We start from the raw sequence: 23,415 nt of genomic DNA, 5'->3' as shown, positions 1-23,415 counted from the left end.
GCACCAATCAACAACTTTCGTTGAGAGCATTCGATTGGTGTAAGTCTCAACCCCAAAAGAGGCAGATTCAAGGAAGAATTGAAAAAGGGATGATTTGGATTTTCTTGAATTTTTAGATCGACAAATCGTTGGGTTTGGTGGGTTTTTCGGGGGGGAGGGAAATAACGATGGATTAGGGATGAGGATGGTATAAGGAGTGTGTGGTGAAAATTTGCGGTCGAATAGAGGTGGCCCGCCGCCGTAGGGCGAATTCCGGTGGCGGTCAACAGTGGTTAACGTGGCGGCGAGTGGTGGTAGAGTGGTGCTGGGCGGCGGAGACGATTTCCGGCCGCCCAGGAGAGGAATTGAAAAGGTGGCGATTAATTTTGGTGTAAAGATCAGATTTTTAATCTTCTATTTTATTAAAAAGGAAACTTTGATGAAACGACGTAGTTTAGATTTCAAACTACGCCGTTTTGGGGTCTCTGGGGGCTAAAGACTTGGACCAGGTATTGGACTGGGTACATGCAATCCTGGGCTGGTGTTTTGTATAGGGATTGGGCCTGCATCAAATTAGCCCAATCGTTTGGTGGAGTAACAGCGGGCAAAATTAAAAAATAGTCAGATTTACAAGTGGTAATTGAAAAATAGCCACAGTTTCAAAAGTAATTGAAATTTAGCCACTTTTTATGTAAAGATAAATTTGAACGAAAATACTTCAAAATCCGGAAAATATTCCAACATAATATACTGGACTTCCAGTGTAATATATTGGAGTTCCAGTATAATATACTGAAGTTCCAGCATAATATACTGGAGTTCCAGCATAATATACTGGAGTTCCAGTATAATATACTGGTTCAACATAATATGCTGAAAGTTCATACACATAATGTGCTCCAATCTCTAGTATATTATGCTGGAACTTTCCGTGTGTTGGAGTTCAAGCATAATATGCTGGAATTTCATACACAGGTGCACCAATCTCCAGTATATTATGCTGAAATTTTTCGTGTTGCAGCAAAATAGTGGCTATTTTTCAATGACTTTGCAAACGCTAGCTATTTTTCAATTACCAGTTCGAAAACTGACTAGCCCATGCTATTTTTACAGTAACAACAACATGCATTTTCCTCATTTTTTAAAACTAATTTCCCACTTTAAGACACCTTCATTTAATCAACCTAATTAAATTTGTAAAACTAAACTAACTATCTATTTACCTAATGCTTTATTAATTAACCGATTAGCTAGTTAATTATACCTAAGAATGCACAAACAAGACAAAAGCAACTAATGCAATTTTTGTGATTTTTATGTATTTTAACAATGCCAAAAAAAAAAGAAGGAAAAAAGGTGATTAAATCCTAAAAATGCAATTAAAATGTTAGAATTCCATAACATGAAAAAAATAAAAATTATTTTTGATATTTTGTGATTTGAGGTACTTCTAAATATGCATGGAAAAACAAAATAAAATTCCAAACAAATTAACCAAAATATAGATTCCTAAAATTTTATAAAAATAATTAAAGGCTATTTGGAATGTTTCTTAGGAGCAATTTTCATATCGAACAAAAATTACATGCTCACAATCGGTACTTCTCTCACAATGTAAATGAAAATAGCAAAAAATTTGTCTCTTAAATTACAGCAACAAAGGGTTTTTCATCAACATCCATTAAAATTTTGAAACTTTGAATTTAATATTCAAAATTTACGAATTTGTAATTTGTTTGGATTGGATATTCTTGCAAATGATGAAAAATATACCTTGTAGTTTATATCTCAATTTTGAGGAAAAATTGGTTAAGTTTATATTTCAGATTGAAACTCGAAGAAAACAAAGTTGCATGAATTGTATGACAAATTTATCACAACTGTTTTAGAATTGTGTCACAATTGTATTAAAATTGTATGTTACTTGTATATGATACATTAATATCTAAAAAAAAATACTTATCTGATAAATACTAATACAATTAAAATACAATATTATACAATATACTCGTATCCGTTTTGCAGATCCAACTAATCTAGCCATCAGGGGTAAAACGCTTCTTACCAAACAAAAATTCATTGAAGCGCTCGAACTCGAGATATCTGATTAAGGATGGACGAATCTTGTTCATCTCACTACTAACTCTTGATGTGTTCGCAATAATCTCTTTTTCTTTTATTGTTTTAAATCACGATGATTCAGTAATTTAGATTCAAAGATTACATGCTCATTTGCGCAACTCAAACTTGTTACACCGTAATTCTCTCAAATTATAAGATTTTAAAATTTTATGTTATAAGTTATTATAGTGGTAATCAATAGTTAATAAAATGGAGAATATTTAGGGATTAATTATGGGATACAAAATAGATTCCCCTTTTAATAGGGAATTTATTGTATTTTTAGAGTATATTTTTATATATTTTGTTGTAAATATGTTATTCTGTTATTAGTTGTAGATTATGAAATATTTTATAAATCCATAAGTAATTATGCAAAAATTCCTATAATATATTCTTATATATTTTCTTCGGATTTTTCTTTGGATAAGGATTCTTTCTAAGTATGCTAAAAATTTTGGGTCCTCTTAATTCGATTGACCAATTTTCGCACGGATAGAGAGAGATGAGATCTTGTTTGATATATTTCTTGTATCGATTGTAACGTGAAATGTTAAAATTTTCTGTTATAAGTTATTATAGCGGTAATCAATAGTTAATAAAATGGAGAATTTTTAGGGATTAATTATGGGATACAAAATGGGATTCCCCTTTTAATACGGAATATATCGTATTTTTAGAGTATACTTTTATATATTTTGTTGTAAATATGTTATTCTGTTATTAGTTGTAGATTATGAAATATTTTATAAATCTATAAGTAATTATGAAAAAATCCCTATAATATATTCTTATATATTTTCTTCGGATTTTTCTTTGGATAAGGATTCCTTCAAAGTATGCTAAAATTTTTGGGTCCTCTTAATTCGATTGACCAATTTTCGCACAGATAGAGAGAGATGAGATCTTGTTTGATATATTTTTTGTATCGATTGTAATGTGAAGTGTTATAATTTTGTGTTATAAGTAGGGGTGTTAATGGTTCGGTTCGACTGATTGTTTTATAAAATTTGTACCATACCAATTTTTCAGTTATTCTATTATGTATAACTAAAATTAGACTTTTCGAAGCCGTCCCAATCATGTCGGTTTCTCTTCGGTATCGGTACGGTTCGGTTAATTTTTGGTATTTTTTTAAATATTATGTAAAATTACTAGTAGAAATAGAATGCAATAACATATGTTCTTTTATAGGACTTAGCAAAACTCTCTAGATATTTTTATTGTTTAAAGGCTGATGAATTAAAAAAAATGAAAGATGGCTAGAATATAGATCCATCAATTATTCTACAACAACGTAAAAGAGACCAAACAAAGGCAAAGAAAATATAAATCACATGAGTAGAAAGATATTAACCAAGTTGGGACTCAAGAATAAAGTCTATAGAAGATTAAATATTCAAAAACCTAAATCTAAATTATATGAAAGGAAACATATTCAATACATTATAGTTTGCTACTCATAATCGCTAGAATACTCTGTGTCTTGCTAATGAAGATACTTGAAATAACTTAGTTTAATTAGAAGTAGCATAATATGTTTTAGGAATTAGTATTTTGAGTTTAATTACTTGTTGGCTTGTAACAGTTTTCATAATTCCAAGGCCCAAAAAAGAAAATTTAATGCATTATTATTCTAAACTTACTATATAAATATATTTTCCATATGTAAAAAGTTTTCGGTACGGTTCGATATTTTTTCGGTTTATTTTTATAAAATAAAAAGCCTACCTCGATGCAGTTATAAATTTATATAAAAACCTATAATTTATTTTAAAAAAACCTAAAAATCGATTCGGTGCAATACGGTTCGGTCGGCTTTCGAATATCCATTGACACCCCTAGTTATAAGTTATTATAGTGGTAATCAATAGTTAATAAAATGGTGAACTTTTAGGGATTAATTGTGGGATACAAAATGGGATTCCTTTAACAGGGAATCTATCGTATTTTCTAGAGTATACTTTTATATATTTTGTTGTATAATATGTTATTCTATTATTAGTTGTAGATTATGAAATATTTTATGAACCCATAAGTAGTTATGAAAAAATCCCTAGTTTAAGAGTCTTGTGTGTAATGTGCACGTAGGCTTAAAGCTCATTTGGATTAATTGAATAAAAGTAGATTTTAAGCATTAAGTACTTTTTAATGCTTAAAATCGTAGTTCTTTATTTTGGTAAAAGTACTAACGGTAAAAATAAATAGTGACATACTTGGTAAAAAAATGGTAATAAATATTTTTTTAATTAAAATTACTGAAATGTTCATAAATTTATTAACATTAAATATGCTGTTTTAGGAGAATTCTCTAAAATAAGAGAAAAATTTATTTGTATTTTGGGTAATATTTAGTGCTAAAAGTACTACTCATTTAGTTTCGAATTTTCAATTTTTTTTTCTTTTTGCTAATTCAAAATTTTTGTCACTAAGCAAGAAAGTTAAAAAAAAAAGGGAGAAAAGATACTTTGTCGGTAACATTATTGAAAAGCTTTTTATTGACCCAAAAAAGAGAGAGAGAGAGAGAGAGGAGAGAGAGAGAGAGAGAAGAAAAGCTTATTTTTCTCTTTTTCTTTTTTCCCTTCTGTTGATTTGACCAGATGTGAAACGCAAGCTTCGCTTCCGTAAGAATCTAATTGGTTAATTAGTTATCGTCATACGCATTCTGCAATGATGGTGTTTTTCTGTTAAGGAATCGGGTCAATAATTAAACCCGTTAACCCATAATCATATCCCCAGCTATCTCACGCTTTCTCTCAGTCATTTTCCTCTCTAATCACATCGCTCGTATTAACCTTAATTATCCGCCATGAGCGAACCTCGAAAACACCAGGTTTGCATATAATTAATCATTTTCTTTGCATGATTTTGGATGCTAATTTGAGAATTTGGTTGATTTTTTTTTTCTGTTTCGATCAGGTATCATTGCGAGGCGCAAGTGCGAAGGAGATTTCGAGGGATGTGCTTTTGGAAAAAGTTTCGCAAGAGAGAGCGTTGAGGAATTTTACTCGCCGAGCCACTGCTGCCGCTCGCTTAATTCAGGTCAGTAATTCGGGGTTTATTAGTTTAATTATATGGTTTATTTTGAAAATAAGAAGATTTTCTTTTGTCTGCCTACATGAGTTAGGATCGATATAAAGTGCTTGATTGTGTAGTATGATTTTTGTTTACTATACTGTATACCGAATGTGTCATTTTGCTAGAAATGTTCGTGCTAACTTCTACATTTAAAAACTAGGAGATAATCATATAATTGTGTGCTAGTGGTTTTTCATTGTCACAATGGTTAAATTACTGTATTTGTTTTTAATTCAGTGTGTGTTGGAGCTTTACTCTCTTTGAATTGATTGTATTACCTGGATGATCCAGCCAATAGTCATATGCTCGTCTCATACGTTAAGCTGTGCATGTGTAAGTATGAACTAATTCAGATTGTCACACTGTGAATTAATAACTAGCAAAGAAGTTATTATGCTCTGATTTTTAATTGTGCTTTTTTAAAAATCCTTTTTGTAAGTTACCTATAAAAGTAAAGAAAAGGTTCCTCTCAGTGAGGTCGATATGTTTCACAAAATGGTTAGAATGTACCTCAGTACTAGTAACAGTCAAATACAGATAGTTGGGGGCTGAAATTCGGTGAACCAAGTCAATAATTGGGAGAAAGATCAGGAGAGGCTATTCAATTGTATTTGTTGGCTATCTTTTTGGTTTACATGTATTTAGCTATTTGGATGAACTTGAAAAGTAAAATTAAAGCTTGAATAATATGCTGTCAAGGTGGACTAGAAATAACAACTAGAATAGTCGGAATTCGTAATCTCTTTCTAATTGCAAATATGATAGTAATTTTTTTTTGTTGATCTGTGGTTTGAAGGTTTATCATTCATTTATATGCATACACATTGCAAACTTTTATTTGTTGGGTTCACTTTTGTGTAATACGGCAGAACTAGTGTTGTGCTTTCTTTCATTATATTCCTTTTTTGAAGTTTCCGTTACAAACCAGTAACGTGTTGAAAGCCTTATAAGAAAACAATGTTATATATTGAAAGAAGACATTTTATGATCTCATCTTCAAGTATGATTGACAACTATGAATGCGACTGCTTAAAATATGTGCAGAGAGCTTGGCAGCGTTATAAAGTTAAAAAATCTGTAGCCCTAGAGCTTCAGCAGCAGTGGGAATCAATGATAAATAGTCATCTTGCTCCTCTAAAGAAATCATATATATCCAGCCAAGTCCTGAGGCCTTTTATTTTCTTTACTACATTCTTGTTGGCACGGTATAGAAGAATTCAAGCCAGAGAAAAAGATTGCATTAGGAGTTGCTTTAGAGTTATCTTGGAGAGCATAAACTCAACCGGTATGCTACTCTTATATTTTTTCTAGCTTTTAAGTTTCTATGCAATTTTATAGTCCTGATTGTCTTACTATAACTATTGTGTTTTGCAAGTCTTGGCATGAAAAGTATTCCTTGTCTCATTCTACTATTATGATTTCATACAAAACATGGTTATAGAATAATTCTTCACTGTCAGAAAGCTGTCTGAATTTCTATGCTGCACAAGGCAAGTCCATTAATCTAGTCCTTTTTAATTTTGGGGAAAGTTATGCCAGGTAAAGAGAATTGCTTATAATATTTTAACTTTGGCTTCATTTAGGCTATGATTCTTTTGCTGCATTAAATATTTTTTCATCATGCATTTTACAGTATTTCATGTGAAATGATGGACTATACTTCTAGACTGAGTGCTTGAGTAGTAATTAGGGCCTTGTAAATCACTCTTCTGAGATGCTTGTGGCGGGATATTCAAATAACCCATGTGCTGGCACAGTTGTGGGTCAGATAGGATAATTGTTTTGTTCTGTCATAATTTCTTCTATCCTTCGCTTCATTATCACCCATGGAAGCAATGAAAAAAGAGAAGAATTCTTTAGCATTCGGAAGTAAGTAAAGCTTTTTTAACCTGATTCTACTTCTTGCCTAAGTTATTTCTAATTTGCTAACTCCATGACGCACAACTTACTTTCTTTCGGTATTAGTTCCCAAATTTGGAACCATAAGCACAAATATCAGCTATAAATCCTTGCTCCTTGCCCAATCAAAAAAAAAAAAAAAAAAAATCCTGCCCCTTGCATGATCTGCGTTTATCTTGTGCTATTTGTTAGTTAAGTTGATTAGGTTACAGCATGTGTTGAATTTCTCTGTCTATTTCTTTCTTTTATAGATCCTCATGGAAACTTTTGCTCAATGGCTTTTGGAACCGTGGAAGAGAGAAAAGTTTGGAATTATCAAGCAAAGAAGTTGATTACCATGTGCTTGTTTATTTTAACAGAATATGATATGTCCTGTCACAAGAATAACGATGTTTTATTTACATCGTTAGCAATGCGTTTGGCAGTAATTCTGACCGATGTGAAAGGTTGGAGGTGCATCAGCGATAACAATATACAGGGTGCATTAGTGGCAGTTAGGGATTTAGTTCAGTTCATGGGAAGTATTAGAAGTGGACTATACAATTCTGTAAGGAGGTACATTTGTAAACTTGAAGCTCCTTGTTCCTTTCAGGCGACAGATGAACGGTTATTGATAACTGCAAGTGCAATTACTTTAGCACTACGGCCATTTCATGTTGCGAACTTAGTTGTGGATAAAAATGTCTTACTAGAAATGCAGAGTGCTGCTGAGCAATACTGTGTTTATCTACTTACAATACCTTGGATTGCTCAACGGTTACCAATGGTGTTGATTCCGCCTTTGAAACACAAGTCTGTGTTAACACCTTGCTTGAGGATTCTATTGGTAAGTTTGGCATAGTAAAGGAAATAATTTACTGTTTACTGTTGCAAAAAATTATAAGTGTATATGCTTGTAGTTACATAATTTTAAGGCAACATGCGACTATAGGACGGTATTATTGTCAGCTGTGGGCTAGAAAAATCTACCAGACAATCACAAGAATGAGTCAATTTGTTCCACTTCATTTTAAACATATAGAAATACTTTTCTCCTGAATAAACTATGCTAAGGCTGAGGTTTAATTTGTCTTTCTTTGGCCGTATAATTTCTTTTGGATTTTAACTGTTTTTTTTTTTTGAAATTTTTGGGGTAATACTTGGTTGCATTTGCAACTTATACACCTAAACTATGAGGTGTTTGTATTACTTCCTTGAACTTCTTCTTTTTCCGTATCTATGTAGCAGCCTAGAACAAGATCTAGTGGAAGTGATAATCACACACTAACCACGTGGATTTCTTAAACACATGACATCTTTTTAATACTATTAAATAATATTTTCTTATTAAACTTGCATTTTTAGGACCATTTTTTTTTGGCAAGATCTATATATAGTTAGGCTGAAATCTTATCTTTTCTTTTATCGTAGCTACAATTCTACATTTTAAACGCGTGGCATTTCTTCCAAATTAAATAATTCTATTTTCTGTTAAACTCGTGCATTTTTTTGGGATTCATTTTGTCAGGGCAGATCTGTAACAAGCTTGGTCAGAATTTCATTTTTTGGGTGTTGCTACAGTTGTAAACATTTTACTTTAAATTAGATAAACATTTTGCGTAACTCAAGCATTTTTTGGAATCCATTTTTTCCCATCAGATCTGTGAAAAGCGTGGCTGCAATTCTATTTCATTTGGGTCAGATCCAACACTCTAAACAAAAGAACAAATAAATGAGAGAAATAAAGAAGAAAAAGCAAGAAAAGTTTACACAGTTGTATATAACCATGTGACAATTAGTTGTAGGAAGAAAAAGCCAGTGTAGCTTCTTTATATTATATTTCTTTGCTCTCACGCACCACACAAGAGTTGGACCTACTCTATGCCACTTGACACTTTAGGGTGGTAATAGATAGGTAAAATGGAAGTTCAGTGGGTAAAGTAAACACTGCATAGTTTAGGTGTGTAAGTTGCAGTGGAGCCAAATTTAGAGAAGTTTTATGTATTATTCACATTATTAGCTTTATTATTTTCTTTGTTGCTTGTGGTGAGTGATTCATTGGTACTTTCTTTTCACCATGTTCTACAAGAAGAGTTGATCAGTTGGACCGTTGGATGATTTCTAAAAGCTTGGCACTTCATGCTCATGGTATGATGCATAACAAATATAGATAGTGGTTGCATGATATTTGTACAATATCACCCCCCTCCCCCCCCCCCCATGCCATGAAGAAGGCAAAAACCATTACTATATGCTTGTCAAATTGATATTTAAAATCTCAACTGATTTGGTTCTATTGACAAGGGGAATCTATGGAAGCATGCGATTGAGGATAGATATGGAATGAATGTACAATGGTGCAGTAAGTAGTCATAGCTTGCTATGGAATTTCAATCTTCAAGCAAATCAGGACTCGAAATGACCACATTTTATTTGATGATGAGATTATAGGTGGAAAATGGCAGAAGAATAAGGCTGTGGCAGGATGGATGTCTAGAAAACGAGAGTCCAATTCGTAAACCTATACATCTTGTCTGTGACAAAAATTTTACTATTACAGAGGATTGAAAAAGGAAATGGAATTGAATATTTCATTAGAAGAAATCTTCAAGAAGAAAAAAATGGATAGTATTAGGTTTCTGCTCGTTAAATTAGACGGAATGGTGCCAGTGGACCATTAGCCTGACTCTCTTCAATGGTTTATCAAGAGTGGTGAGGATTTTTCAGTAAAGTCATGCTATGACTAGCTGCTAAAGAAAAATTTTGGAGAGCTATCTCAGTGGACATGGAAGATGATTTGGATGCTCAGAGCACTTAGGATTCTTTTGGATGTGTAGCACATGAGGCACACTTAACACGTAATAACCTACTAAACAGGGGTTCCAGTTATGCAGCAGATGCTATTTATGCTATCATCTGCTGCGTACATGGAACCCCTCTTCAGTAGGTTATCACGTGCTAAGCGTGCTTTGTTCAATTGTATCCACCCAATAAGGATTCCACTTATTCAACAGATGTTACTACTGCATAAAATGTACTAAATTTGTAAACACATTCTTGCATGGTAAATATATATGATGGACATCATGCATGTTTGTAAACTTATTTTGGGGGATTATGGGCGAAGCTTGACAATCTATAAGCTGCAGTAAACCATCGCTAGAGACAAAGGATAAATAATAGCCAGAAGCAATATATGGAGAGTTATCCCTTACTGTACATTTGGACAATTTGGATGGAAAGGAACCATAGATATTTTGATAAGCCTTATCTTTGTCTTTTGTAGTACTTAGATGCTCGCGGATCATGTTTTCTGTGGTGTAGTAGAAATGTTGTAAATGATTTTGGTAATATGCTGAAAGTTATTGGCCCCTTAGACTTATCTTACCTTTTTCAGATAAAAAAAGTTATTGACCCCTTACATACTTGAAGGAGTGAATCGCAGATGATTTTGTAACACTCTTAGTAATCCTTGATGCTGTAGTTTGTTTACAAAATATTGTCTTATATAAAAAGCTGGACATTTGACTATAAGTTCCCTTAAATTGCTGAGGCGGCTTGCATTAACACTTACCGGTTTCATCTTTGTGATCATCTCTATATCAACAATTAGTTTGTGCAGATTACTGTATTGATACCTTTCCAGAGTTGGAGTACCATCTATATTTTGCATTATTTCTAATGCGATCAAGGATATTAGAATGTGAAGGGACTGATCATACTGTGACAGGTGATGGCAGATGTCAAAAGAGCAAATTCTAAAGGATATGTCAGATGTTGATCAGATGATGAGTTCTTCTCATAACAGGGTGATGCCACCAGTTGGTTGGGCTCTTGCAAATTTTATATACCTTTCTACAGCCAGCGAAAGCAATATCTCAGATTCTGGAAAGTTAGTGTCTGGTTTAGACAGTCAATCCTATGTCCATGTTGTGATTACTCTGGCGGAGAAATTATTGACTCAGATTGAAAGGGCTGGATGGGTGAGAAAGGAGGACCAAGAAGTTCAAGGTGACGGAAATTTTGTTGAAGCCAAGACAACTTTTGAATCCTTGAAGACATCATACATGGACCTTTTTAAGCCCGTTTGTCTGCAGAGACATCTGATGGAACTTTTAGTGTTAGAAAAAGATGGTCTCGTTCAGCGAGCTGAAAGTCTACCATCATGTGGAGCAGAATCTTCTGGGAGCTGTGAATTGCTTGATGTTTCTTACTACTACTCATGCATGCTCAGAATATTTTCTGCAATGAATCCAGTGCTAGGGGCAATGCCAGTTCTCAACATGCTATCTTTTACTCCTGGTTTTCTTTCTAACCTGTGGGGAACTCTCGAAGAATCATTTTTTCCAGGAAAGAATCTTGTTGGTAAGGGCAAATATTTGGATCAAAGTACAATTTCTGAAAACAAGATTCTTGAAGTTTCCCAGGGAAAGCAAAAACATTCTTCTAAAGATGTAGGCAGCAAATGGGCTAGTGTATTTCAAAAGATAACCGGGAAATCACAAACGGAGTTCAAAAATGTGGATCCGCTTGATGGGAAATCTAATACAGTGCACATTGACGATCTCTCTGATATATGGGACATTGAACTGCTAAGGCAGGGTCCTGATGGCATATCAAAAGATATGTCTTGTCTGCTACATCTGTTTTGCGCTAGCTATTCACACATGTTGTTAGTTCTTGATGACCTAGAGTTTTATGAGAAACAGGTCAGATTTCTTTATTACTTTAATATTTCATGCAATATTTGATATTCCAATGCCTTCGGCATGATATTAATAACGCCTGAAAGTGAGAGTTGCATGAATGTAGGTTCCTTTTACACTGGAGCAGCAGCGGAAAATTGTGTCGGTGCTGAACACATTGGTTTACAATACAATGTCCCACGGTATTGGTCCAAAAAGTAGACTTCTGACAGATTCTGCTATCAAATGCCTTCATTTATTATATGAAAGGGATTGCAGGCACCAATTTTGCCCTCCTACTTTGTGGCTTTCTCCGGGTAGAAATAATCGGCCGCCCATTGCTGTAGCTGCTAGGACTCATGAAGTTTTATCAGCTACTTCAAATGTTGATGATGCCTCAACCTCTTTTAGCATGGGCTCCATCATTACTGTTATCCCACACATCTTTCCATTTGAAGAAAGGTAGTTTTGACCTGAAAAGCTCATCATTAGCTGTAACAATTCGTCATTGATTTTCCTTTTAAGTTTATTATGGCACTTTTAACTCCTAGAGTGTACCCAAATGCTTCTTTCCCATGCTTGACATTGGCAGAGGGTAGAGGTTTTTCTCTGCAACTCAGCTGTACCTTTCAGCTTTGTTAGTTCTGGAGAATTAGTTAAAATTCATATCTATTTGTTCATATTTTTGTTGTACTCTTCCTCTTCCACCTTAAGATATATAGTAATTGACCAAATTGTCATACTTGCTACAGACTCCATGGAAGATCATTCCTTAGCTTGCTGTACTTGTGGATTTATCACATATCATCAACTACGCCTCAATTTTAACTTAGATGGGGTCAAATATGTGAATCCTCTTTATTCACTGAGTGTTATTCAGGTTTATTTCATTACAACAAATACCAACTACAACTGACTCTCAAACCAGTTGGTGTTGGTTCTATGAATCCTCTACATCCATTCCCATCCTTTATGGCCATTTTATTCCTTTACTAGATAATTCGTCCTTTAGGAGAAATTAGGGATTCTCTAAAAGTAGGATCCCGTAAATCTCGCACATATCTTGACACTGTCATGCAAGACCCCCTTCAAATACAGATAATGTGAATCTGCCAATAATGACTAAGCATAATTCCAACTAGAGTATTACCTATAAGGATACTTTGCTTTCATTGTATTTCGTTCTTGGATAATTTCACTTGGATTTCATTAAGTATTGCAGGTCTTTTGAGATGACATCCTTCTATTTGATTTTTAGGTCTGACTCCCTTTTTTTTTTTTGTAACACCTTGAATATGTTGTTTACAACTACGACCTGGTGCATTGAGGTCTACATATAACATGATCAAACTATCTCAAGCGACCTTTCTCACTCTTTCCTCTATATGTGCTACTTGCACCTTCTGTTCTATGTCATAATTTCTAATCTTGTATATTATTGTTTGGTTATACATCCATCTTAATATTCTTAAGTGCTACTTGCACCTTCTGTTCTCTGTAATCATTTCTAATCTTGTTTAATATTGTATGACTGTACATCCATCTTAAATTGTTGCCTTCGCTTCAGTTTTCTAATTGCACTACCTAGTGTTAGTTTTGTGTTTTCGCTTGGCTTTCTAATTAGTTTGCTTGTCATTGCCCCTTTCCTTTATCTTTCGTGAGCCGGGGGTCTACCGGAAAAAGCCTCTCTGCCTTTTTAAAGGTAAGGGTAAGGTCTGCGTGCACACTACCCTTCCTGACCCCACTTGTGGGAATACACTATTCCCACAGGGTTTGTTGTTGTTGTAGTTGTTGTACATCCATCTTAATATTCTGTTAGATCTCACAGTTATCCTGTACACACATACTTATCTCTAACTTGAGAAGAAAAACTCCTGACAAAATAATGACCTCATATAAGTGTAACAACAAAAGCAAATAAGCTTTAATTACAATTTCTTGGTATCACCTATATGGGTCTCTCTTCCTATTGTGTTCCCTTATGTGGAAGGGAACTTTATAAGGCCTTTGGGGGATATAAATATATTTCTTTGGACCATGATGGAATTTTTATAACGATCATCATGTGCCTTGGGTAGTTTCTTGATGCCGGGGTGAAGAAGCTAATAACACTAAGACCACCAAATTTGATTTGTGACATTAGTTTCTTCCACTGCTGACTGCTACAGCCTTTTGCACATTGGAGTATAAAATTCCTATCATTAATCAAGGTAGTTCTCGTCAGTCTTTCTGGTTGGATTTTTGTGGTCTAACCCTTCGTCTAAGATATAAATATATTAATCTCCTTTTTGTGTTGCCAATAAGGAACTTGTGAAAACTTCAAATGCTCCATCTTTTCAACATCTCAATGGCATAAATATATATATGTAACATGGTTGTGTGGAAATTTTGAGTATTTCTACAGTAACATGGAATTGTACTCATTTTTGGTCCTCTGTGTATGACGATGTTGCATATTGGCTCAAACCACTGAGGTTAGTCTCATAGGTCCAATGTAATTGTGAAAAGATTGATTTTTCTTTGATTTGTAGATAAAGAGATGTTAATTGTCCCACATTGGTGGAAGAAACTGGTTGTCTCCTTATATGGTCTTGAACAATCCTCACCTCATGAGCTACCTTTTGGGGTTGAGTTAGACCCAAGGTCTAGTTCTTATCATGGTATAGAGCCAGACCAATTCCTATCGTTGGGTTACTTAGTCTTGGGCCCCCATATTATGTTGTCCATGCTCCATATGTCCAGCCCTGGACGTGCGGGAAGTGTTAAGTGTCCCGCATTGGTGGAGAAAATGGGTTGTTGTCTCTTTATTTGGTTTTGGGAAATCCTCATCTCATGAGCTAGCTTGAGTTAATTTCTTATCAGCTATATCGACTTAATGAATTCAAATGTGTAGTTCTTGCATCAAAGGTAGCTTCTTGGAATTGCACAAGCAACTGTTCTTCTGGTCTAGGAGTGATCAAAATCATTTCTTGGTTCTTGACAGGGTTGAGATGTTCAGAGAATTCATCAACATGGATAAAGTATCAAGAAAAATGGCTGGTGAAGTTGTTGGACCTGGAGCACGTTCTGCAGAGATTGTAATTCGTCGTGGTCATATTGTTGAAGATGGATTTCAGCAGCTAAATAACTTAGGATCAAGGCTAAAGTCCAGCATCCACGTCTCTTTCGTGAATGAGTCTGGTCTTCCAGAGGCCGGCCTGGATTATGGTGGGTTGTCCAAGGAATTTTTGACAGAAATAGCCAAAGCAGCTTTCTCACCTGAGTGAGTGGCCTGTGCTTATGTAGTTATCCAGTTAGCCATCTCATTCTTTTCTCTCTGAAATGACTGGAGGTCTTTGTAATTGGCTCTATTTTGTAAGGTACGGGCTGTTCACACAGACCTCAACCTCAGATGGACATCTAATTCCTAATACAGCTGCAAGATTTTTGGACAATGGAATTCAGATGATTGAGTTTCTTGGTAGAATCGTTGGCAAAGCACTTTATGAAGGAATATTGCTAGATTATTCCTTTTCTCATGTTTTTGTGCAAAAGCTGTTGGGCCGCTATAGCTTTCTTGATGAATTATCTACACTTGATCCTGAGCTATACAGGAATCTGATGTATGTTAAGGTAAATTCTTCTATTCACTTCTAGGAAGTTCTGGTAAGAGTTACAGATGATATCTAGTAAAAGACAAGCAAAAGATAGTAACTAATTACTCCTTGTGATACTCACTTTGATGTGTTCTAGAAGAGCTGTGGAAGGGGCAGAAACTCCATCACCAAAACCAGCACTGATAGAGAAACAGATGTTTCTATTTGCATTTAACAGAATGTTCAAAAAACTCTTTAATCCCTTTAATCTCTACTATATTTAAGCGGATATAGTCCAAAAAGGTGTTTATACTAATCTTTGTTTCTATTGAGACCACTTCTTTCCTAAACACCCTCTTACTTTATTTTTTCTGAAATATTGCTTGTGAACGAAAAAAAAAATAATGTAGAACATCTATGGAATTCATAGGTATTCAGTTCCTGTATATGCTGAAAAGTGAAAGTGATTGGTCATTGAGGAGATTTAGCTTAGGGCTGAGAAGTAAGTAGACACCAACATTCATTTCCAATTTCTTTTGCGTTTAAGTGCCTTTCAGCGTTTTAAAGGCTCATTCTTCCTTCCTGTTAAATACTCAAATGTATCAAAGCACGTAGAGATTTTGGATTCGAATTTCACCATCACTCGTAGAAAATATTTACATGTGTTTGGCAAAAGAAAAAGAACTAAGCCCGCATGTGATGAATGTGTTGCAGACCTAAAATAAATTAAATAGAAGTACCCATTTGTAACTGTTTAAACCTTCTTTACTTTGACATTGTATTGATGAAGAAATAGCATTGAAAAAAAGTTGTTATAAAAAAAATGAGTTGTTACTAGAAATGTGATAGGAAGCTCCTGAGTTAATGACCTAAGGTTGAAGAGCGGAGGACTCGAAAACACAAGAAACAGGATTACTGATTTAAGTGGCATGTAATACTTGTGGAGACGACTGTTAGTGTTTGAAACTGAAGGAACTTAGTGTAAACTGCCATGTAGGCTCTATAGTTTGAATTGGTGGATTCCATGTCTTTAAGGATTACATAAAGATGACGCTAGAAATGTTGCAAATATAATCTGGTTATCAGAAATTGTAACAGTTGCCTAAAATAGTATCGGAAATAATTGGAAAGAGGCGACTGCAGGAATTGTAACCGGAAAGAGGCGTGTTGCTTCCAGAACACTCCTCGAATGAGGCATTGGAATTTAACAAAAAGATGGAAGATCGCTGAAAAAATGCATGGTGTTGCTGGAATTTTTGTGGGAAATAAGAGGGCTGCAGTCATAGCAGAAGTTATGTAGGTCTCTTATGAGATTGTAAAGGTTCTGATAATATGTGAAAACAAGAAAATAAATGTATTCGTGATTTGATTAATATGGAATATAGACACACCTACTTATAGTTATACTAATGATAGTCTTGTAATGAGGGACAGTATCTAACATAACCAACTAATCAGCAACACCCAACATCCATATTCATATCCATATCCAATTTTGATGGAACTATGCATAAGACTTATACTTTGTTTCTCTCTATGCAGCACTATGACGGTGATATCAAGGACCTTGCATTGGATTTTACAGTTACTGAAGAATCATTAGGGAAACACCTTGTCATTGAGCTTAAACCTGGTGGCAAGGATATTTCTGTAACAAAAGAGAACATGTTGCAATATGTTCATGCAATGGCAGATTTTAAACTTAATCGGCAGGTCTGGATATTTGTGCTCCAGCATTGAGATTCCCAATTTTCTGGTATTAGTGACTTATTGTTTCCAGCACGCAATTGCAGATACTTCCTTTCTCAAATGCATTTTATAGAGGATTGACGGACCTTATATCGCCTTCCTGGTTAAAGTTGTTTAATGCAAGTGAATTTAATCAGGTAATCACCTCTGTGCATATCTTAGCAGAACTCCATTTTCAGTTTTAGTAGCTTTTTGTACAATTTTCATGCCCTTTTGTTCACCCCTTCCACATATACTATAGCACCGAGTTTTGAACCTTGCGCCACTTTTCTCGATTATCAAAAAAAATATTCAAAGAATTTCATTGTATTCCTCATGCTGTATGAGATTCTACTATCAACTGACCTCTCCTTCTTTCAATACTAGTTTTTGGCTTATCCATTTAACGAGGATTGGTTTGTCATGCTTGTAAATGCCAAATGCATCGGCCACACCTCTGCTATTTTTGTTTTTTCTTTTTCTTTATCTTATCTGGTTCTCTACATTTCTCTAATAATTGAGGAAGTTATGTGACATGACATACAGACAATAGGATGAAAGGCATAAACAAACTACGTTGAATGCATATGCTTTGTTGAAAGCCGCATGTGCCACAAAGGCTTTCCCATACTGGACTGCATGCTTCTGTATCAGCTAATCCAAAGTGTATATCCAGTTGCTTTCAGGAGGAAACCATGATATTGACATTGATGATTTAAGGAAAAACACACGCTATACTGGAGGTTACTCAGAAGGGAGTCGGACTGTTAAACTCTTTTGGGAGGTAGACATGAATTTTCCCTCTCCTCTTTTTTCTTGTTATTTTATGAAACTACAAACGTGATTTCGATCAGTTGAATTTTCCCTCTCCTCTTCTTTCTTGTTATCTTATGAAATGTGATTTCCATCAGTCTACTTGAGCCATCTCAAATGAACATCTCTCAACATTAAGGAACTTGGTCTAAGCAGAGATCTTTTATTATTTTGTATTATCTAACCATATGTATGTGTTTGGTAGTGTTAAAGTGGGAGAATTAGGCATTTGATAACTAATTGTTCTTGTGGTTTAGGTATTTTCAAATTTTGACCCAAGAGAACGGTGTTTGCTGCTTAAGTTTGTGACAAGTTGTTCGCGAGCTCCTTTGCTTGGATTCAAACATCTGCAGCCAACCTTCACTATTCACAAGGTATGAGCCTTCACCCCTCTCTCTCGCCGCCCCCCCCCCCCCCCCAAAAAAAAAAGAATAAAAAAAACCAAATGAATCCATATACATGAAGATGAAAAACAGATAATGAGTTTAAAACTGAGAATTGTATTATAGACAATTCTAATTCAAAATGGTCAACTGATGATGGTGAAAGTATAACAAGGGGGCAAAGGTGTTGAGCTTAAACTAGCGACAGAACTCGGAAATAGGAGGGCAAGGAAAGTATGTATTGGCAGGTGAACTGGTGTGAAATTATTGGTTAACTGGCTCCTGTGCTTCATTTGGATGGAAAATGCAGGAAAGATGATTTTTATTTGTTTTATATATCTTCTTGTAACAAATTCCTGCAAAATCCTGGTAAAGAAACAGGAATCTGGGGCCAACTAGCAGATATTTTCTTCTTCATACAGAGAGACTGGAAATTTGTGTGGAAGTGAGCAGGACCTAAGTTTCCTAATAGAGTTTAAACTAATGTGTTAGTGCTGGGATAACTTCCTCCTGTAAGCCACTGGCCGATGAGGATCACAGCTTCAGAGTGCATCGTCAGATGTGTGGTGGATTTGAGATACATTCAGTATCTTGTGCTTTATGGAAGCTGAATGGAGGCAGTCTTGATTTTGGTTGAATTGTAGACAGTAGACCGTGAGAATGGAGAAATGCCAGTAAATGACTGTACTTTTTCTGATGGATACTATCTATCGTTGTTATGCTTCTCAGTTTGCTTCAATGATATGAAGAATGTGACGCAGAGAAAACTCTTGTACATTGTCCCCTCTAATAAAAACAAACTAAAACTAATCAGAGAAGCCCCTTCCTAAAAAGAAACCTAATTTTATGAAGTAAGCAAATAAAAAACGGAAACAATGCTTCACTTGATCTGGGGCACATTGTGTGTCATGCAGACATGCACTTCTGTTTAAATCAACATTCGGCAAAACCTTTCTTTTCTCTTTAATTTTCTATGCAAAACAACTTAATCAATTAACATATTTTACAACAACAACAAACCCAGACCTTACCCTTACCTTAATCAATTAACATATTTTATTAACTATAATGAGAGGAACATTTTCATTAACTTTCTGGCATTTATCTTTATCATGTACTTGTTCTCGTGTGTGAGTTTGCAATTGTGGCTCCTCATACATACTCTTCGTTGATAAATAACATGCTGTTCATGCTTCACCTCTTCCCAGTAATCACTCAACACCAGCATCGTTAAAAATCTAACACTTCTGGCTAGCTAATGTTTGTTGCACTTCCTTCTTCCCTCTCCTGCTTAAACTTTCACCTTCCCTTCTCTATGTTCTAAAGGCCTGTTTTGACCTTGCTCTTTTTCATTCTAGGAAGAGGGGGGAGATGAACATTGAAACAAAAGAAATACAAAAATGTATCAAAAGAAAGGGAAGGGGAAATTAGAGAAAACGCACATACCGATAGTTTTAATGGAATACCTTGATTAGCAGCGCTTAATATTAATGAAATTTCGTAAATATAGGTTTCATGTGATTTGCCACTATTGGCGACATTCGGCGGACAGGATGTTGATCGGCTTCCTTCAGCTTCTACTTGCTACAACACTCTCAAGGTACAATATCTTTAATTATTCTACGTTAACTTTGAGGTATCAAATGCACCAAATCCAACTCATATAGTCAAATGGAAAATCAAATTAGCTTTCAACAATAGGACATCTTTCTGTCAAACATACTGCAATCTGTCCTTTTTCTTCTGCCTTTGACAGCTTCCGACATACAAACGCCAGAATACATTGAGAGCAAAGCTTCTATATGCTATCAATTCCAATGCTGGATTCGAACTTTCATAGTTGTTGATCAGGTAAAGTGGTTCTCTTTGTTTGTAAACAAGCTAGTAGAAGATTACCCCCATCAAAAAAAAAAAGAAAAAAAGAAGCTACATACCAGAAGTTTAAATTTTTTTGCCTTTTTTTTGTCTCCTTTTTTTGTGTGACTAAAATGGAATACTTAGTGAACTTACTTTATATGAGTCTTCCTTTTTTTTTTAAATTCTGGGTAGGCAATCAATTAGAATATATAGAGTTGAATAGAGCTCGCCTCATGGGATAACTCAAAAGACTTAAATAGAACTGTTGTTTCTGCTGACTTTTATGTGGCAATGAGCCAATGATGGTGCATCAAATACTGAAAACATATTCCCAAGTTGGGAAGGTTGTCAGATGTGCGGTACTTAGCTGTAACTGCTTTCTTACGAGATATACTATAGCTTAATCCTCTTTCAAGTTGGAAAGCAACTATAAAACAATATCATGGAAGGGGTGAACTACAAAGTAGACAGTTTCTGCAGCTTTGAGGCTTTAAGAGATGAGCTCAAAGCCCTGTTCCAACAGACTTTGAGCCAATTTCTCATTTGCTGTTTCTGAGGGATGAAATCCATCCCAGAAGACATAATTTGTAGCATTGGAGCATGTTCCAATTGACCTGGCATTACAAAGGAACGATGTTTCTATCATACCAGTCCCGCAACAAGCCTTCCTTGATTCAAAAAATCCTGGAAAAGAGGAAGATTATTAGAGGAAATGTGATCAAGTGTCCTCTTTGATTCCAAAAGACAGTTAATCACCCCCCCTCCTCCCTTGCGGCTCCCTTCTTGTGCGGAAAAGGTGGACTTTCATAATTTTCTTCTGTGATTTTACAATGCTGAAAGAAATTTCCATTGCTTCCTTTTGTCAAATTTCAAGCTCCTTTATTATGTAAACGAGACACTGACTTCTTGTTCCTTTTTTGTTTTTGAACAATAAAATTCTGTGTTACATGTTTGTGCTTTCCAAAACTTTTGAAGGTTGGCCGAGTTTGAGAAAAGAAAGGAAAAGGAGAAGGGAGAAAAAGTTTCAGCACATACCATTCTCTACAGGTTTTGTGATCAGATCAAAGAGAGGCTGATAGATGTCGAAGACTACGAGCTTGATGCCAGGAAGCTTGCTCTTTAGATTTTGAGATGTCCTGTTGAGCTTATTGTTGAAGGAGATTGCGTCTTTGTTCAGTCTTGCAACGCAGTGGTTGGTTCCTGCACCGAACAAAGTAATGGCAGCTGGCAAACAACCAGTTGGTGGCAGAGTTGTGACCCCAATCTTCCTTGCTCCTAAACCATAGAGGTTCTGTCCATAGATCGCTGCTGATATTATAATGAGGACTGGCTTGTATATAATATAACAATTTACGTATAATATTTTTTAGTTCGTAATTTAGCAGCTTGATCTGATTTCTTGATGTGGCTTAGTATTTTGAGAGTACAGATTGTGATAGTGTCCAGCTTATTTTTTCAGGGTAAGTCTACCTGGTGCTGAAGTGTATGTCATCCATGTTCATCCCGTAACAATCCCAAGTTTCGGTATTTGCTAAGTGCTTGTTATTATTCAAGCATGGGCAAGCTTGCTCCCATTTGTCAAATGGGAGTTGGAACTTAAATTTATTCTACAGGGCTCTTACCACCGTACCAAAATACTAGGAAATTCTATTTTAATGGTGTGGCCAAATGAGCTTGAGTTAAGACATTATAATAGGTTGGTTCGAAATGCATTTTCATTTGACAATGCTCTTATGGGCAAGGGTTATGCCTAGAAATTCCATGCAGGTTGCCCGGATATTTGAATCAATAGTTTACGGATACAGTGAAAACGCTAACAATTAGTACACAGAAGAGGAAGTCAGACCTGAACAAATGTAGAGTATGACTGCATGAGGATATCGGAGAACTGATCAGGTGAGTAGACTCTGTTGAGTAGTGGATTTATATAATAGTTTTGAATAAAGTCACTGCTCCCTGCACTTATAAGATGTATACTTCCTGAGAATATGTTGTTAGCCTTGGTCCTCCCGACCAGATTCACTACTTTCCTTTGCCACACCCTGTAATATTTTAGTTGGTGTGGCAACGTTAGAGCACGCTGCAAAAATCATGACATTTCCAAGTTAGTCATACTCAACAGTCCACAGTTTTCTATTCTCATGCATACAGTTTAATACTTACATATAAATTAGCAGTCCTCTCATAATAACCGGAAGAAGCAGAGGCAAAGTTGATGCCAGTCAGAATTCTTTTCCCTCTAGCTTCTCGGCTCAGGTAAGCTGGTGGGTAAGAAGTGAACCCAAGATACTCAGCTGTAGATTAAGGCATGCATGTGTGAGAAACAATGGAGAACTTTTACTTTTTTTGTTGAGGAGACTTAGACATTACCTGTGAAGTCTGTGGCCAGCTTTCCGTTGCAGAACCTTCCGGTGGGTCTGTGGGTTACAAAATCTCTTCCATAAGGTGGGAAGTTTGCCTTGATGAGAGTGCTTAAGTTGTTATTATTTCCAACATCAACTACAGAATCACCAAAGATGCACAATGCTGGAACCAAAGGGTCTCCATCAGATACAAAAAATACCATAGCAAGAAGAAGACCACCTAATAGACCCCTCAAGAAACTCATTGTTCTCTTCTCCTATAGTGAATCTCTTCTTTTTTCTTATCGTTAGGAGGGCGGGGAAGAAAATTAGAGAGGTTTGATTGATGAGTGAGAGGAAGCTGGGGGAGCAGGTGATGAGAATGTAAGGACATTTAAATTCAAGTAAAGGGATAAAATGAAATAACTGTTGGATAGAAAGTTGCTCATTTCCAGGTGAGGAGGCATGTTTGGCACCTCCTAAAGCTAGTAATCAAGTGATATTATTGGGAAAAAGTATGAGTTCAAGTAAAGCTTGTTTAATTTTGTCCATTTCTGTGAGTTTATTTAGGAGTATGTGTGTTTTAATAAAAGCGAAACATACTTTGCAGAAAATTGAAGCAAAACTGGCGTGAACCACAAAGCATTCCTTTATGTATGACCTGATTCTTCATGCTACTTCATATATATTTTGATTGGCAAAGAAAGATGTCATTTCCTTTATGTTTTTTTCCTTTTTAGATTGGGGGAGGTGGCGGAGAGGGGGAGGCCAGAGAACCTAAACCGCAAAATTGGCAACAAATGCTAGTCAGAGGTGGATCCAAGATTTAAATTATCTAGGTTCAATATTTAAGGTTTTTAGCATTAAACTCATCATATTTTCAAAGTTATGGGTACATAATTATTTTTTTTTATAATTTTAGTAAATTTTTACACATAAATTTATGTCATGCCTGGAAAGTTTTGGGTTCAATTGA

The 23,415-nt window shown here is 35.3% G+C and overlaps 2 protein-coding genes across 2 annotated transcripts; one reads left to right on the top strand and one right to left on the bottom strand.

The window, feature by feature from the left end:
• Window positions 1–4,616: 4,616 nt before the first annotated feature.
• On the top strand, window positions 4,617–21,500 carry LOC107829835 (E3 ubiquitin-protein ligase UPL7). Its single transcript, XM_016657297.2, has 15 exons — window positions 4,617–4,933; window positions 5,020–5,142; window positions 6,223–6,463; window positions 7,329–7,903; window positions 10,797–11,765; window positions 11,869–12,203; window positions 14,725–15,003; window positions 15,101–15,353; window positions 16,859–17,029; window positions 17,110–17,202; window positions 17,721–17,828; window positions 18,115–18,231; window positions 19,751–19,840; window positions 19,997–20,091; window positions 21,073–21,500. Exons 1-14 carry the CDS (start codon window positions 4,910–4,912, stop codon window positions 20,078–20,080), a joined length of 3,462 nt encoding a protein of 1,153 aa, XP_016512783.1. The 5' UTR covers window positions 4,617–4,909; the 3' UTR covers window positions 20,081–20,091; window positions 21,073–21,500.
• On the bottom strand, window positions 20,494–22,822 carry LOC107829833 (GDSL esterase/lipase At5g03820-like). The gene is made up of 5 exons (XM_075230193.1): window positions 22,468–22,822; window positions 22,261–22,391; window positions 21,944–22,177; window positions 21,133–21,388; window positions 20,494–20,781 (listed from the first exon to the last, which is right to left on the bottom strand). The coding sequence occupies exons 1-5, from the start codon at window positions 22,703–22,705 to the stop codon at window positions 20,588–20,590; spliced, it is 1,053 nt and encodes a 350-aa protein (XP_075086294.1). The 5' UTR covers window positions 22,706–22,822; the 3' UTR covers window positions 20,494–20,587.
• Window positions 22,823–23,415: the final 593 nt, after the last annotated feature.

This window comes from Nicotiana tabacum, chromosome 2 (assembly GCF_000715075.1).
Source record: "Nicotiana tabacum cultivar K326 chromosome 2, ASM71507v2, whole genome shotgun sequence".
In the NCBI taxonomy this organism is placed as follows: domain Eukaryota; kingdom Viridiplantae; phylum Streptophyta; class Magnoliopsida; order Solanales; family Solanaceae; genus Nicotiana; species Nicotiana tabacum.
Note: the sequence above shows the minus strand (reverse complement) of the source record. Positions and strands in the feature narration are given on the sequence as shown.

Excerpts from the sequence above, each read along its gene's own strand:
- LOC107829835 (XM_016657297.2), top strand. The coding sequence starts at position 4,910 with ATGAGCGAACCTCGAAAACACCAG. Across the intron at positions 4,934-5,019 it reads GCGAACCTCGAAAACACCAG|GTATCATTGCGAGGCGCAAG; the intron begins GTTTGCATATAA and ends TGTTTCGATCAG. Across the intron at positions 6,464-7,328 it reads GGAGAGCATAAACTCAACCG|ATCCTCATGGAAACTTTTGC; the intron begins GTATGCTACTCT and ends TTTCTTTTATAG.
- LOC107829833 (XM_075230193.1), bottom strand. The coding sequence starts at position 22,705 with ATGAGTTTCTTGAGGGGTCTATTAGGTGGTCTTCTTCTTGCTATGGTA. Across the intron at positions 22,392-22,467 it reads GCTGGCCACAGACTTCACAG|CTGAGTATCTTGGGTTCACT; the intron begins GTAATGTCTAAG and ends CTTAATCTACAG. Across the intron at positions 20,782-21,132 it reads CACAAAACCTGTAGAGAATG|GATTTTTTGAATCAAGGAAG; the intron begins GTATGTGCTGAA and ends CCTCTTTTCCAG.